Source organism: Rattus norvegicus, chromosome 7, assembly GCF_021556685.1.
Source record: "Rattus norvegicus strain SHRSP/BbbUtx chromosome 7, alternate assembly SHRSP_T2T, whole genome shotgun sequence".
NCBI classification, from domain to species: Eukaryota; Metazoa; Chordata; class Mammalia; order Rodentia; family Muridae; genus Rattus; species Rattus norvegicus.
The window spans coordinates 105,582,703-105,596,474 of record NC_141540.1 but is presented as its reverse complement, the minus strand read 5'-3'; the positions used below and the strand labels follow the sequence as shown (position 1 = coordinate 105,596,474).

Genomic DNA, 13,772 nt, shown 5'->3' with positions numbered 1-13,772 from the left:
TCAAACCCACATAAATGCAAGCGTTTAGTGTGGGGCTCTGCATATGAGAGATATGGGATATTTAGCCTTCTGAGTCTGAGATACTTTGCTTAGTTTATTACCTTCCAAATTTAATAACTTCCTCACTTTCCACAAGTTTCATAACTTCATTTGTCTTTATAGCTTTATAAAGTTTCACTTTGTTTTTACGCACCACATTCTCATGATCCAACTCTTTTTTTTTTTTTGGTAAGGTTTTATTTTTGGAAAATTAGTCCTTTCGTTCTGGCCTTATAGGTGTAGATGGGTTCCATTTCCTTGCTGTTGTGACCTAGGGCATCCATGAACATGGATGAGTAGGTATCTGCCGTAGGCTGTGGAGTCCTTTGGGCATGTGGTGCAGCTGAATTATATGGTAACTGTAGCTTTAATCTTTTCAGAAACCTCCACATCAATTTCTATAGTGTCTGTCTTAGTTGACACTCCCAGCTATTCATATATGTTTACTTCATCCATAGCAACTTTTGTTGTTTTCTCAGTGATAACCATTTAGGCTGGAGCGGGATGGAATTGCAGTGGTTTAGTTTGCATTCCCCTGATAGGTAAGGACGTTGGATTACACACACACACACACACACACACACACACACACACACACACACACTCATATAATATATAATACATAATATATGTGTATATATTGGGCATTTATGTTGTCTCTTCTGAAAATAGTTTATTAGCACACTTATTGTCAGTTGTTCTTGGTGTTTAATCCTGATAGATATTATTTGTGTATTCTAGATAATAACACTCTGAAGCATAGCTCCTTAATAAGGCACTTTCCCCCAAAGTCCTGCATAATACTTACCTCTCACAGTAGCCTTGAGAGAGGTGGACCAATCAAATTGGAGCCCCGTTAGTGAAGAAAGAAAGGCCAGGTAGAGGGTAGCTGATTGCACGCCCAGGGAAGCATTATCACTGCAGTGAGTGTTGTGCAATGTAAGAGGTGAAAGGGGCGTGAACTTTGAAGTCAGACTTGTGTGTATGTTATAGCTCTCTACTTACTGATTGAAGAATGCTGGACCTGACAACTGACGTCTCTGAGCCTCCATTTCCTACCCATTAACCATGGAGAAAGGAATAGCTATTTTATAGGGGGTTGTGGGGATTAAAGGGTGTGTGGAAAGCGTTTGGGTTCGTACAGAACAGGATTGCGGAGTCATGTGGTACAGAACCCCAGGTTGCGCCCAAGCTGTGTCTGTTTATGTCCTGGCAACTCCTCTTGGTCCCAGTTTCTCCTCCTCAGCAGCACTTGTGACTGTGGCCATCCCGGTGAGCAGGACAGATATGGTTCTGAGGTGCAGTTCCCCAGGGACTAATGTGGGACATCTCTTTGAGGTTACTGTCTATCTGGGATAATGGCTATTCAACTCCTTAGATGGTTTGAAAAATTAAATATTTGTCTTTTTGTTTGGGGTGTCAAGAGTTTCCATCTTCTAGAGACTCTGATATCTTGTCACAGATAAGATTTACAAATGTTTTCTTCTGTCCTCGTATTAGCTCCTTTTCTAGCGGCTGATGGCAGGACCTTAGGGGAAGAGTTGCTTTAGTTCAGGGATTCGTGGTGGCTGTTCAGTCACATGGGATCTGAGAGAGGGACTGCTTGAAAGAAAGGGGTGTAGACAGAGCAAGATGGGAACTGTAAGCCGTGTTCTAAAGCTTTGTCTGAACTGCTGGTGATTTTAAGATGTTCAAATTCGTTGAGAGTAAATAAAAGATAGCTCTTAAACCTAAAGATTGGACAAAAAGTCTGCTCACTCACACACACACTTACACAATAATAAATAAATAAATAAATAAATAAATAAATAAATAAATCCCTAAGAGATTGAAATGAACCTCTGGAAGTCATCCAACAGCAGTAAGGTCTCTGCCACCTATTAAGATAGCAATTTAAAAAAAAAAAAAAGATAGCAATTTCAGGACGAGGAGATGGCTGAATAAACATGGATACCTGAGTCCAGTCCCCAGAACATATGTGAAGGCTAGGTGTGGTGGTGTGGTGCTTTTAATCCACACCACTACAAAGGCAAAGGCAGGAAGCTTCTTGGAGCTTGCTGACCACCTAGCCTATGAGCACAGGTCCCCCTGATAGACTGTCTCAAAACCTAAGGTGGATCATTCCCAAGGAACTGTGCTCAAGGTTGACTCCTGACTTCTATGCACACCCACAAACACATGAACACTTCTGAATCGTGCCATGCACACCTGAACCCGTGTACACAAACCAGCACCCCCAGTACCCAGCAATTGCATGAGTTAATTTATAGGATGCATCTACACCTATAAGGCCAGAACGAAAGGACTAATTTTCCAAAAATAAAACCTTACAAAAAAAAAATTGAAACAGAAGCTAGATCCACCTTTCAGAAGCTTTGTTAACAATTAGAAAGGTTTCATTTTTTTTAATTAGCACCCCTAGTGTGATTTGGAGTGTTCACACTTGAGAAAGTTGCTAACCAGTAACATATGCTAAGAAAACTCTGCAGTGGGTGGGCAATTTTTCTTTTTAAATGAAGCGGCACCCTGTATTTCATAAGACTGGACTGCTAAAATTCTGATATGATGCAGGTCATCTTATGCGGGCTCATATATGTTGTAGGTAAAGTCACCTTTCTGGAAAAGATAACGAGAAAGTGACTAATAGAGAACATCCCTTAGAAGGTCCCACTGGCCCAGAATGATGGCCTGCCAGCAGCTCTTGGCTTCTCAGTAGCCCGTGAACACAACCATAGCATTCTGATCTTTAGGCTTAGTTTTCAAATGCTGTTACTGGGCTATGAGATGTTGTGGCCCAAGGGACCTCAAAAAGTATCTGCCCTAATCTTCCGGTCTTAACCACAGAGGGGGAAAAAAAAGCCAAAGGAGGTTAAAAAAAATGGCCAAGAGAAAGGGCCAGCCTCCCCGACTTTTTGCACAAACATCTCTGTGCTGCCTTTACTAAGTCGTTTCTTCTTGAGTTGTGTTTCCGATAAGTAGCAACTCATAACAGACAGTATATAAAGCCAGATCTCAGGCAGGAAAATGGCTCAGCGGGTAAAAGTGCTTGCCCCGTACACATGGTAACCTCAGTTTTGATCCCAGAGCCCAGGTCAAAAAGCCGGATATGTTAGTGTGCATCTGCAGTCCCAAAGCTCCCATGGCAAGATGGGAGGTAGAGACAAGAGAATTGACCTGCTAAAAATCTCAGGGGCCAGTGAGCCTGCAGTATGCAAGAGAGACCTTGACTCAAGTTGGAGGGGGAGGTAGACTCCCAGAAGATGTTCTCTGACCTCTACATGTGCCCTGTGACACACATGAGTGAAACGTGTGCCCACTGTCACACACATCATGCACACATATAAAACATAAACACACATTCCCCCTGCCCACTACACCCTGGAGTTTGGGTTTATCAGACACGTAGAAATGCAAGTCACCTATGCCTAGTCACATTTTAAGATCGACTTTTTGGTGTGTTTAAACAGTTCCTTGTTAGTCTCTCCATGATGGGTTCTGTCTTATGCATGCTTTTAAGCCCTGCCCAATCTACTTAGTGCCTGTTTAGAATTTCAGTAATGATAAACGGTGGCTGCATATTGGGGACAGCACTGAGAACCTTGCACGGATAATCTTATTTAAGCCTTCCAGCACACTTACAAAAGAGGTCTTGTCATAATCCTCCTTCTGAAGGTTAAAAAACTGGGAATAGTAGCTTGCCTGAGGTAACAAGCAGCAGCACCGGCACCCAGGTTATCTGAATTCAGGTCCCACCATGGGAAGATTATGGACTGGGAATAGCAAGACAAATGTGGGCCTTCTGGGATTCAACCTAACACCACCACTCCCACTGGAAAATGTTTGCGGTACCTGGAAGGCAGTGTGATCCCTTCTTTTGAAATGGCCACACCGTGTACTAATCATAAGAGCAAAGGGGACACGCAGTCTGCACTCTGTGTGTAGGGTCCCCTTGGGATGAGGGAAGGGGCAGTTTGATTGTGAAAAGATCACACATGTTAAGATCACTCATGGGTCACTCACGTTAAGATAGCCAAGAAGGAAGGGTAGGGGATGGTATGGGTATTGGCTTTAGGGAACAGGAAAGAAAAGGGAGGTGGTGCTAATAAAATGGGGAAGAGAGAATGAAACAGGAGGTGAGGACTGTCGGTTAGAATTCTGTTTCAAATTATAGGCATTACTTAAGTGGTGGTATGCCATATTTATACTGGGTGTGTGTGTGTGTGTGTGTGTGTGTGTGTGTTGCTTCTTTTTTTTTAGACCAGTCTTTTTTGTTTGTTTGTTTGTTTGTTTGGTGTGTGTGTGTGTGTGTGTGTGTGTGTGTGTGTGTGTGTGTGTGTGTGTAGCCCAGGCTGACCTGGAACTTAAGAGAGCCACCTTACCCAAGTGCTGGAATTAAAGGCATGCACCACTACCACCCAGCCGTGTTTGTATGGGAAAGCCTACCCCTAAGCTATAGTCCTAGCCCTCATTATAGTTATTAATAGCAGACACATGCTCCCTGGCATTCCTTGATACTTTGATGCTAAGACCGTCATTCTGCATGAGAGATGGGAGCGTCTTACTACAGGGTCTTTACTCTTTCCTTAGACGTGGAGCCAGGGAAGATGGAGAAGTAGGAAACTCTTGGGAGGCAGGACATCTGGCCCTCAGAGTTCCCACATACCTGCCTGCTTGGAAATCATTTCCCTTGTCTGGAAAATGACAGAATTGGGAAGTAGATCACCCTTCCTTTACGTTGTCTCTGGCGCCTGATGTGTGATGATAGATACTGGAAGCAACTTTACTCTCTCCAGCTCTCCAGTCCTAAGTCTACTTCCTTAGCAACATTTTCTTCTCCTTCATTCCTCCACTGTCATTCATCCTTCCATGCTTCAGGTCATAACGTGTAAGCGTCCGGAGCTGGGGTGCTCTAACCGTGAGTGTTCCAAGGGCGAGTGGGTGTGCCTCCTGTGCTTTCTCCAGGGCTTCACAGAGTAACCGGAGAAATGAGAATATTTGAAAAGGAGCCAGGGAAGGAGGCCCTAAAAGGTGTGTATTCTCCTTTGAGATAACACAGACATGGGCGCGACTAAGTGCTATCTGCTGAAGTTAAAGCCAAACCGGTCCACCCAAGATAAGAAGAAACCGGGATCTCATATAAATAGCTCGCCATTTTTTTTTTCAGGGCTGTGTTTCTTTTGCAGAAACACAATAAAGGCTTAAGATCCCAGACTTCTATAGAGTGTTAGATTTTAGGAATCCTATAAAACACCACAATTTTTCTTCTCTGGAGGTTGGTTTGCTTATATTGGAAATGATGTATCTCATAAAAAAAAATAAAAGGAACCAGTATAGTTCAAAACACATTTATGGGAAGCCTGCAGGGACCTGTACTAGGCAGAACCTTCTGTAGGGAAAAAAGACCTGCAGGGTTTGGAGTCAGACAGATTGAAAAGCATCAGTCAACTCATTACCTGTTGACCTTGAGCAGACTGTGTATCTCCAGTTCTCACAGCTAGAGACGTGCCAGCTCACTATGTTCTTAGGAAGGTTTCAGGGGACAGTGCTTATTTATACAATGTCAAGCCTGCATCACCAGGATCCTGTCCTTTCTTTAATTCCTGAGGGACATAGATGAGACCGAGAAGGACAGGGCTCCCTGGGCATTGACAATCTGGAACTTGGTAGTGTAGGAAACTCAATAGGAAGATCTGAGTTCTCTCCAAGCCCTAACATTTACTGAGCTACTTGTCACTGTGGGAAGTTTACAGTGTACCTGAATCTGAAGTCTGTTGGAACTGAGCTAGTATTGCTCTATGTTTTATGACAGAGGGATCCGGCTGTTGTTGAGAATACTCATGTGCAGACTAATCCCTAATCAATAGAGACAGGGACTGTTTTCAACACCAGTCAAGCTTGCATTTGAAACTGGACTCACAGAGGAGGGAAACCCATGTGAACTGTGGCAGGGGAATTTTCCTGGGCTTCTGGGACCTCTCACGGTCTCTGATCACTCTGTGGAACAGTGGCTGACCACCAGGGCCTGCAGAACACTGGCTGACCACCAGGGCCTGTTTCAGAATCCATCAGGGTGACCTTTGAGCTTCAGTGTCCCCTGTAGGTAAGTTGGGAATAGCCTCTGCCCACTGTACATAATTGCCAAGTTAAATGGGATCCTGACTGCAACCCAAGGTGCACGGTGGGATTGTAGTTGTTGATCATAAGCCCTCTTTTGCAAGACAGAAATCTAGTCCTCCGTTCATTCACTTGATACTCGTGCTTTGAGCTTTGGGTTCTGAGTATTCTGCATGCTTTTTCTCTCCTAACACCTTTAGAGAGAACAGTAGGAAACAGAAAGGTAGAATAGAAGGGTTTTTTTTTGTCTCCAAACAAACCATGTTCTGCTCTTGCTGAGAACACTCTAGCGGTTTTATGTGACATGTTTAAATTAAATTAAGCACAATCAGAAATAGAACAGGCTTTAGAAATATATTACATGAAATTGTACAAGTGCACTTGGGAAACACTTGTAGAAAGAACGCGAAGAAAACCGCCTTTCTTTCAGGGAGAATATGGTAACATGAGCCTAATAGAATAACACACGTAGTTAGACACATCACTGTTGCCTGGGGAGGACTTTCCCTCCCTGCAGTATTTCTTTAAGCTGATAGAAAACAGATCTGAGTTAACAAGTGAACTGCGTAAGGTTTCCTCAGGTACCTGTGATGGAATAGTGCATCCAGGATAGCATCACTATCTAAGGCCATACAGTAAAAGAGACCAATTTTGCAGGCCCACAAGGCTCAAGAGTAAAATCTTGTAGTTTGAGTTCATTGTTTTTCTGCTCCTGTTACTGTGGCTGCTCCTTAGGACTAAGTGAAGGTTTTAGTCACTACATGCAGAGCACTAGTGCAGTGCCTGGCTAGGGATGGGTGCTTAGGTAGTAGGGTCCTGACCTTTACTCCAGTCTTGGTTTTCTCCATGGTAAACTTTGGATAATTAAAACTTGCATATGAAGTTGCCAAAAGGGTTCAAAAAGGGAACACAAGCTAGAAATACCAGAATTTCTATCTCCACATACAGGTTGTGTGTGTGTGTGTGTGTGTGTGTGTGTGTGTGTGTGTGTGTGTGTCCCATTTCTGTGTTTACAGTTATGGAAACCAAGACTCAGAGAAGTGAATCACTTTAATAAGGTCTGATAGCTGATGTGTGGCAGAGATGTGAGCCCAAGTCATTCACATTTGAAAGTCACTCATAAATCATTGCTCCTTCCTGAGAATGGAATTCTTTGTTATATCCCCTAGAAGTTGTCTGGCTTAAAACATCCTTCTTTAGTTTGACCTTTGGTTCTAAGAAATTATTTGTGTGTTTCTGTATGTCTAGATACATATGTGGCTGTGTATGTGCGCGGTCAGAGGACAATTTGAGAGTGCTGTTCTCTACCCCTACCGTGGGTTCCACAGATTGAATCCAAGCTGTCAAGAGTTGGTGGCAAGGACTTAACTCTCTGGGCCATCTCATGGTGGCCCTCAATGATTGTTTCCCATCCTGACTGGAATTGATCCTCTTTGACCTTCTTGTTCACTTAACTTCCAAAATCTAGACTGATCACTAGGAAGTCTGGCCTCTTACAAGAATAAGCAAATCTTCCAAAGACTACTTCTTCCCACATCCGGGATTCCAGATTCTGGGAGTGTAGTCGTTCCTCCCTCTTACCTCCTCCCATCCTCCAGGTAACTAATTTAGAGATATCTGAGTTGCGGAATGAACGGAGATGCATTTATAGTCCTGCTTCATACAAGAGACGTTCAAAGAGAATAAACTCTGTGTCAACATCTTTACCTGCATCTTTTCTCATTTCTACTAACAATCTGATTGCCCTGATTTTACACACGAGAAAACAAGGCCAGGGGCAGAGTGGAGAAACTCAAGTTCCAGAAACTTGAAGCATTTTTCCTTTGCTGGTCCCACAAGGGATTTGATGAGTGCAGTGGCTGGCTAACGCTGTGGCTCAGAGTAGCAATGGGTTTCCAGGCTTCGAGAGCACCTTTGACTACCCACCTCCAGTTCTCCCAGTTTGGACCGCTGTCAGTCATCCTGCAAGCGAGCTCCTTTGGTTCCATAGTAGATGGGAGAGTGAAGCTTGTGAGTGGAAATATGACTCAGAGTCAATTCCCAGGTGACAGTGGTCAGCCCTGCTAATGCTGTCCAGAACAAGCTTGTACCTCTTGGTGCTTCAATTCAAGGACACAAAGCACCCTTGCAGGACGACTCTCTTGCCGCTGGGAGCAGTGCTTAGCAGAATGAGAGGCCTGGGGTAATAAACAGTCTTTGAGGGGGATTATAATGACGACAGTGTGGATGGTGCTTGCTTTATATAAGCTGAGTTCACAGAAGCTCGAGTCTATGTGCACGTGTTTTTTCTGGCTTTGGAGAGGATAAGTGTGTATTTCTGGGTAGCTCCCTGTAAAGAAACCAAGCCTTTCAGCTTTGCCCACGCCAGACTCTATTTGCTTTTAGATATCCAGGAATGGTGTTCAGGGTATTTGAGAGAACGGGAGGTACAGATGGTTTGCACTAGGGCATGGTCTCAAATTTAAAGAGGATTATGGTCCATGAACCCCAGAAATGGTGGGTTGAGGTGCGAAGCTTTGAAATTCTAATTGCAGAGCAGTCTAAGGAGGGATATACTTACCAGAGCACAATATCGCATTGTTCATATATTCCTCTCTTGGCTGGAGGAGGCAGGGGAGGAGCAGGTACATAACATAATCTTCGGAGGAAACTGAAACAGCATTGGATGGTGGTGGTTTGCGCTCTCTGGTGAATTCAGTCAGGAGAGAAATCCCTGGCTGTTTACTATTGCTGAGCTTAGCTTGCTGTAATACTCTTTACCTTTTCATCTTCAGAGCCAGGTGTACGCAGAAATCAGCTCCCGCTGGCAGGGCTCTGTGTGGTCATTTTTGACATACCTACCCTCTTATTTTAAGTCATGTCGCCCAAACCCAAGGTATCTGTATTAGAGAAGGCTCTGGAATCCAGGGCCTCTGGAAACAGACACACTTTTTCACTAAGTCTAGGCTCTGAACAACAGTTCATTCATATTTACTACTTATGACCCATTCAGAGGAGTGTTACCAGCCCAGTAGAAGGGGCAGGTACTAGATGACAGCTCTGAAGGTTGGGGGAAGGGGGAGAGGAGAGATACTGTACTTGCCAATACCAAAACCCAGACTGGCTTTTGGAGGAAAGTCCCAGTGTTTACTGGTTTGCTCTTGGTACTTTATGGGAGAGCATGAGATTACCAAGGCTCAGGGAGCTTAATTAGTCCAAGCTAATAAGGGTCATATTTGTTCCAACTTAGAGAATTTTCTAGATGCTGTGAGAAGTGAGGTTGGATTCCCTTCTGGGTTGTTCATACCTCAAAAGCTACATTTTGCAACCATGGCAACCAGTGTCCCTGCAGGCCTGGATGGTCAGCTGCCAATCTCCTCCTGCCTATTTTCTCCCTGAGAGCTTCACCCTCCAGGTATCCCAAAGCAAACTTTTAAAATTCTGAGGGAAGAAAGTACTCTTGTTTTATGTTTACCTCTTTATTCGCTGGTTTTTAATAGGAATGTCTCTAAGGGTCATTTTCTCACACTTTGCCAGGGAAGTGTCTCTTTGTGCTCATTCCCTTAGCAAGTTCCTTTATTTAGCAGGCTGAAACACTTCCCTGCATTAGAAAGCACTGGTAAGAACTTCAACAGATGCACAGTGCAGACCCAACTCGGCCAGGCCAGGGCGATAAACAGCACACATTTTAAACCATTTTTCCTATGCAGGAAGCAACCCCCCCTCAATGAACGTTTACTCAGTCTCCTGAGTGAGTGTCCCTGTCTTTACTTGCATGGGAGGCAATTGGCAGCCCAAGATTCTCAGCCAAGAGGGTACCAAGCGGTTTATTCATTCTTTTCTGCTCATTTTGGCGGAACCTTCTCTGAGCATGGTTTATGTATGGCTCTGTCATTTTCATACATATATCTCCTACTTCTCTGTATTGCCTATTGGTTTGATCCTCTGCTGCAGAGCAAATTCCAAGACAGCGGGAATGTTGCCTTTGCTGACATCCCTCATCTCAGAACTTGTCAGTTTATGGGGCGAACTATTTCCTTTTGACATGCAATCTTCCCCTTCCTGCGGTTCCCCATGAAAGACAAGTCCTTACAGTGGGTCCCCGAGCCACACGTGGACAGAAAAGCCAGTGAACACAACCTCTAGCTATATCCGATGGTAAGCAGGCAGGTCTGAGTGGGCCACAGTGCTCGCCTTCCAAAGTAGCTTGCACAGAAACCAGCCACAAGCTTTCAACGGCTCCTATAGGCCAATCCCAAGGGTGGTTTTTGTTGTACTGTTCTCAATATCTTCCAGTGAATGGTGAGAAATTAAACGGGTATTTTGGACTAACAACACTAGACATCTTGATAGGGCTGAATAGGTACTTTTCTCAAAGAAATTTAGTTCCTGCTTAGCAGGGAAGAGCATTTGCACCTGAAAAATACTTTTTTTGCATCTCCTGATCCTCAGTCCTCTGGGGTAGGAAAAACCCAATTGCACATGGACAGATGAAAGTATTTTAAAACAACCCTTCCTGTCTCCTCTGCACAAGGCACAGCATTGGCGTTCAGAGGGCATCAGGGCTGCGCCCCCATTCCTCGGCCCGCGCAGGAGGGAGACGGTTTTCCGGGCCTCGCTTCCTGCACCCACTCGGGACTAAAAAAGAACACGAACAACTTCTTTTTTTTTTTGGTCCCTCTCTTGCAAAAACGCTCGCGTAACCAGCTCGCTGAAGTAACCGCTCTGGGGGCGGCCGAGTGTGTGTGTGGGGCGCGGTTCCGGAGCCCCACAGGCACGAGCACTAGCGCGGGCGGCTGCGAGGTGGAGGCCGCGCGCGGGCCGGGAGGTGTCGGGGGAGAGGGGCGGGGCGGGCGCGGCGCGTGCGCAGAGCACTTCCGTGTTTGTTCCCGTGACTGGCGCGGGCGCGCCGCCCGCCGCGCCGCGGGAGCGAGCTCCCCAGTCAGTCGGGCCTTGCCGCTCCTCAGCTCCGCCAAGCGGTCCGTTCCGCCCCGCCCCGCCCCGTCCCGCCCCGCCCCGCCGCCCCTTGCGTGCGCTCCGGGAGGCGCGTCCCCGGCCGCAGCCTGCGCGCGCCGCTCGCAGTTTGAAGGGCGCTGCGCCGCTCGCTCCGCTCCTCTCCGCTCCGCTCCTCGCGCGCCAGGCCGGGCGCCGCGGCGGGTCGGGCTGCGCGCGTGGCGTTCATGAGCCGCCCGGCGGCCCCGGGAGCCTGCGCCGTGACTCACGCCCGCCCCCGCTTGTGTCTCGTCCCTCCCGCGGCAGGATGCCGGACCAGATCTCCGTGTCCGAGTTCATCGCCGAGACCACCGAGGACTACAACTCGCCCACCACGTCCAGCTTCACCACGCGGCTGCACAACTGCAGGAACACCGTCACGCTGCTGGAGGAGGTAGGCGGCGGCCTGGCAACTGGGTGGGCTGGGGCCCTAGGGAGCCTGGGGACTCGGGGAGCCACACCCCCTCCGGCAGCCCCCGGCCCCTGTGATCCTGGTTGGCCGCCCTTTCCCAGATCCTGCAGGCTTGAAAGCTGGGGGACTGAAGTGGGGAAGGACTAAGCAAGCTCTGGACACGCGAGTAGAGGAGAGATAGATCCTCTCTGTCTTGCACCCTGTCTGGGTGCCAGGCAGTCTGCTCAGCGCTTCCACATCATTGTGACCCTTTCCTAACCCGCGAAGTACATGGCGTCAGGCCACCGAGGGCAGAAAGGCGAGGCTGCGTGGCCAAGGTCACCAGCTAGAGACTTGGAGATGGGCCGCGAATATACTTCTCCGCAGCCCAGCGGGGCCAGGCAGGCTTAGCTGTAGAGATAAGGGCTTGTGGAAAAACCCAAAGGAATAAAAGGGAACTTCAGTTGAGACTGTTGCCATCCCCGGGCCTGTGACTGCTAGTCCCCTGTGCCTAAAGTGAGCAAAAGCCTAGTGGAAAGAGGTCTGTACAAACAGGTCCCCGCCCAGCTCCCCTTGCTCCAGTGGCTAGGGCTCAAGGCTCTGCTGCACCAGATCCGCAGGACACTCAATGCAGTCTGCAGAGCTGATCTGACTAGTAGATGGGACTAGAAGCTGCAGAAAGAACTGCTCTGCCTATCAGGATGGATGGATGGATGTCCAGGGGCAGGGGCAAGGGCAAAGCTATTTCTTTTAAATCTTTAGCTGGTGTGGGGTGGGTGAGGAGAAACATGTAAGTACATGTTTACGGCTACATAAAAGCCTGTGACATATCGGCGAAAATAAGGCAATTTCCCAGAAACTCAGCACAATTTCTCAGTGCACAAAATATCACTCCCATCAGGCTGAACACAACAGTATAGGCAGGAAGAGGGTTTTCCCATGGGAATTAGGCACTCGGTTTATTTGAGGCTCAGGGAGCTCCTTTTTTATTTAGGGCCCCTAGGGCCAGCCTTCAGTAATATAGGGAATCTTAAAGTTCTGCCTGGAACTGGCTTTGGTAGTCAAGTTGTCTAATGTATGAAGAACTGGTATTTGGATGCATGGAAATGTTTGGGTGTGGGAGATTTTGTTGTCTCTAGTGTCCCATCTTGCCCACCTACCAGGTGCTATAAACTAGTCTTTTATTCCAGTAAGGGTTGCTTCTAGAGTTTTCTCTGGAGTCATTGTTGAGTGATGGAAATGAATGTTTAAGTGGATGGAGAAATACTACCTAACTAGGTGTATTGGAAAGCCAGAGGTAATGAGTACCCCTCCCCTCTGTGACCTGTCAGTTGCTTGATGGTTAATACCAGGCATTAAACAGAGTTGCCAGGCATTCAACCTCAAAAGAATTCTGCCCTTCATATAGTTGGAAGAAGCTGAAGCATGCTCATCTAGGAGTGCAGGGTCATCTTTTTCCATTTCTAACTGGATATACCTCTAAAGGGTTTAACATTGATCAGACCGTGGGGTTATTTTTCTGTCAGATCATTTCTTCCATGCCTGCTAATAGAGCTGTCAGTTACTGTAACTTTCTGCACACTCAGATAGTGTTACTGTATGCTGTTTGTGCAGCAGATGATACGGTGTTTGGGGTGCTGTTTGTGGGGGCTATCTGTGCAATGGAAGCACCTTTTTTGAATAGTTAATGTCATATAAGCATCTGCCCCCTTCCCGTGTGTGTGTGTGTGTGTGTGTGTGTGTGTGTGTGTGTGTGTGTTTTACAGTTAGATAGAAGAATAGATCGTTGAACTTGAGAGAATTGGAACCAGTCTAGAAAGTTCGAAAGTGATATATTAGAATACATTGATATACTCCTGATTCTAAAACATCCCAGTAACTGGAGGTACATCTTAAGTGGATCATAACCGGGCTCTTCAGAAATGGGCTGGGTATAGTGGGACATACCTGTAATCTTGCAATTGGTCAACAGAGGCAGGAGGATTCTCCACAAGCTTAAGGTTAGCCTGGACTTTCAAATGGATTCCAGACTAGCCAGGGCTGTACAGCAAGACCTTATTTCATAAAATGCTAGGGCATGGGACCTGCACTAGACATGCATGCACTATAATGCCAACACTCAGAGACCGAGCTGTGAGTTCCCAGCCTAGGATACCGAGGAAGACCTTGACTCAAAAAAAAAATATTTTTTTTGTAGTATCTGTGTGTATAGGGGGTGCAATTTACTGCTCCAGAATAAAAGGAAAACTTTGTGAAT

General features: G+C 46.5%; 1 protein-coding gene across 17 annotated transcripts in view; it reads left to right on the top strand.

The window, feature by feature from the left end:
* Nucleotides 1-13,772, top strand: part of Asap1 (ArfGAP with SH3 domain, ankyrin repeat and PH domain 1) — a 299,561-nt gene that overhangs the window by 60,638 nt on the left and 225,151 nt on the right. For 10 of the 17 annotated variants that reach the window (XR_015624060.1, XR_015624059.1, XM_087557331.1 and 7 more), the window contains 1 exon segment: nucleotides 11,392-11,518. The exons of 6 other annotated variants lie outside the window; for them this stretch is intronic. Coding sequence is in view for 9 of the 11 variants with exons in the window: in XM_087557331.1 (XP_087413457.1) it covers nucleotides 11,392-11,518 (127 nt within the window). In the remaining 2 variants the exon portion in view is untranslated. 17 annotated transcript variants of the gene reach the window in all.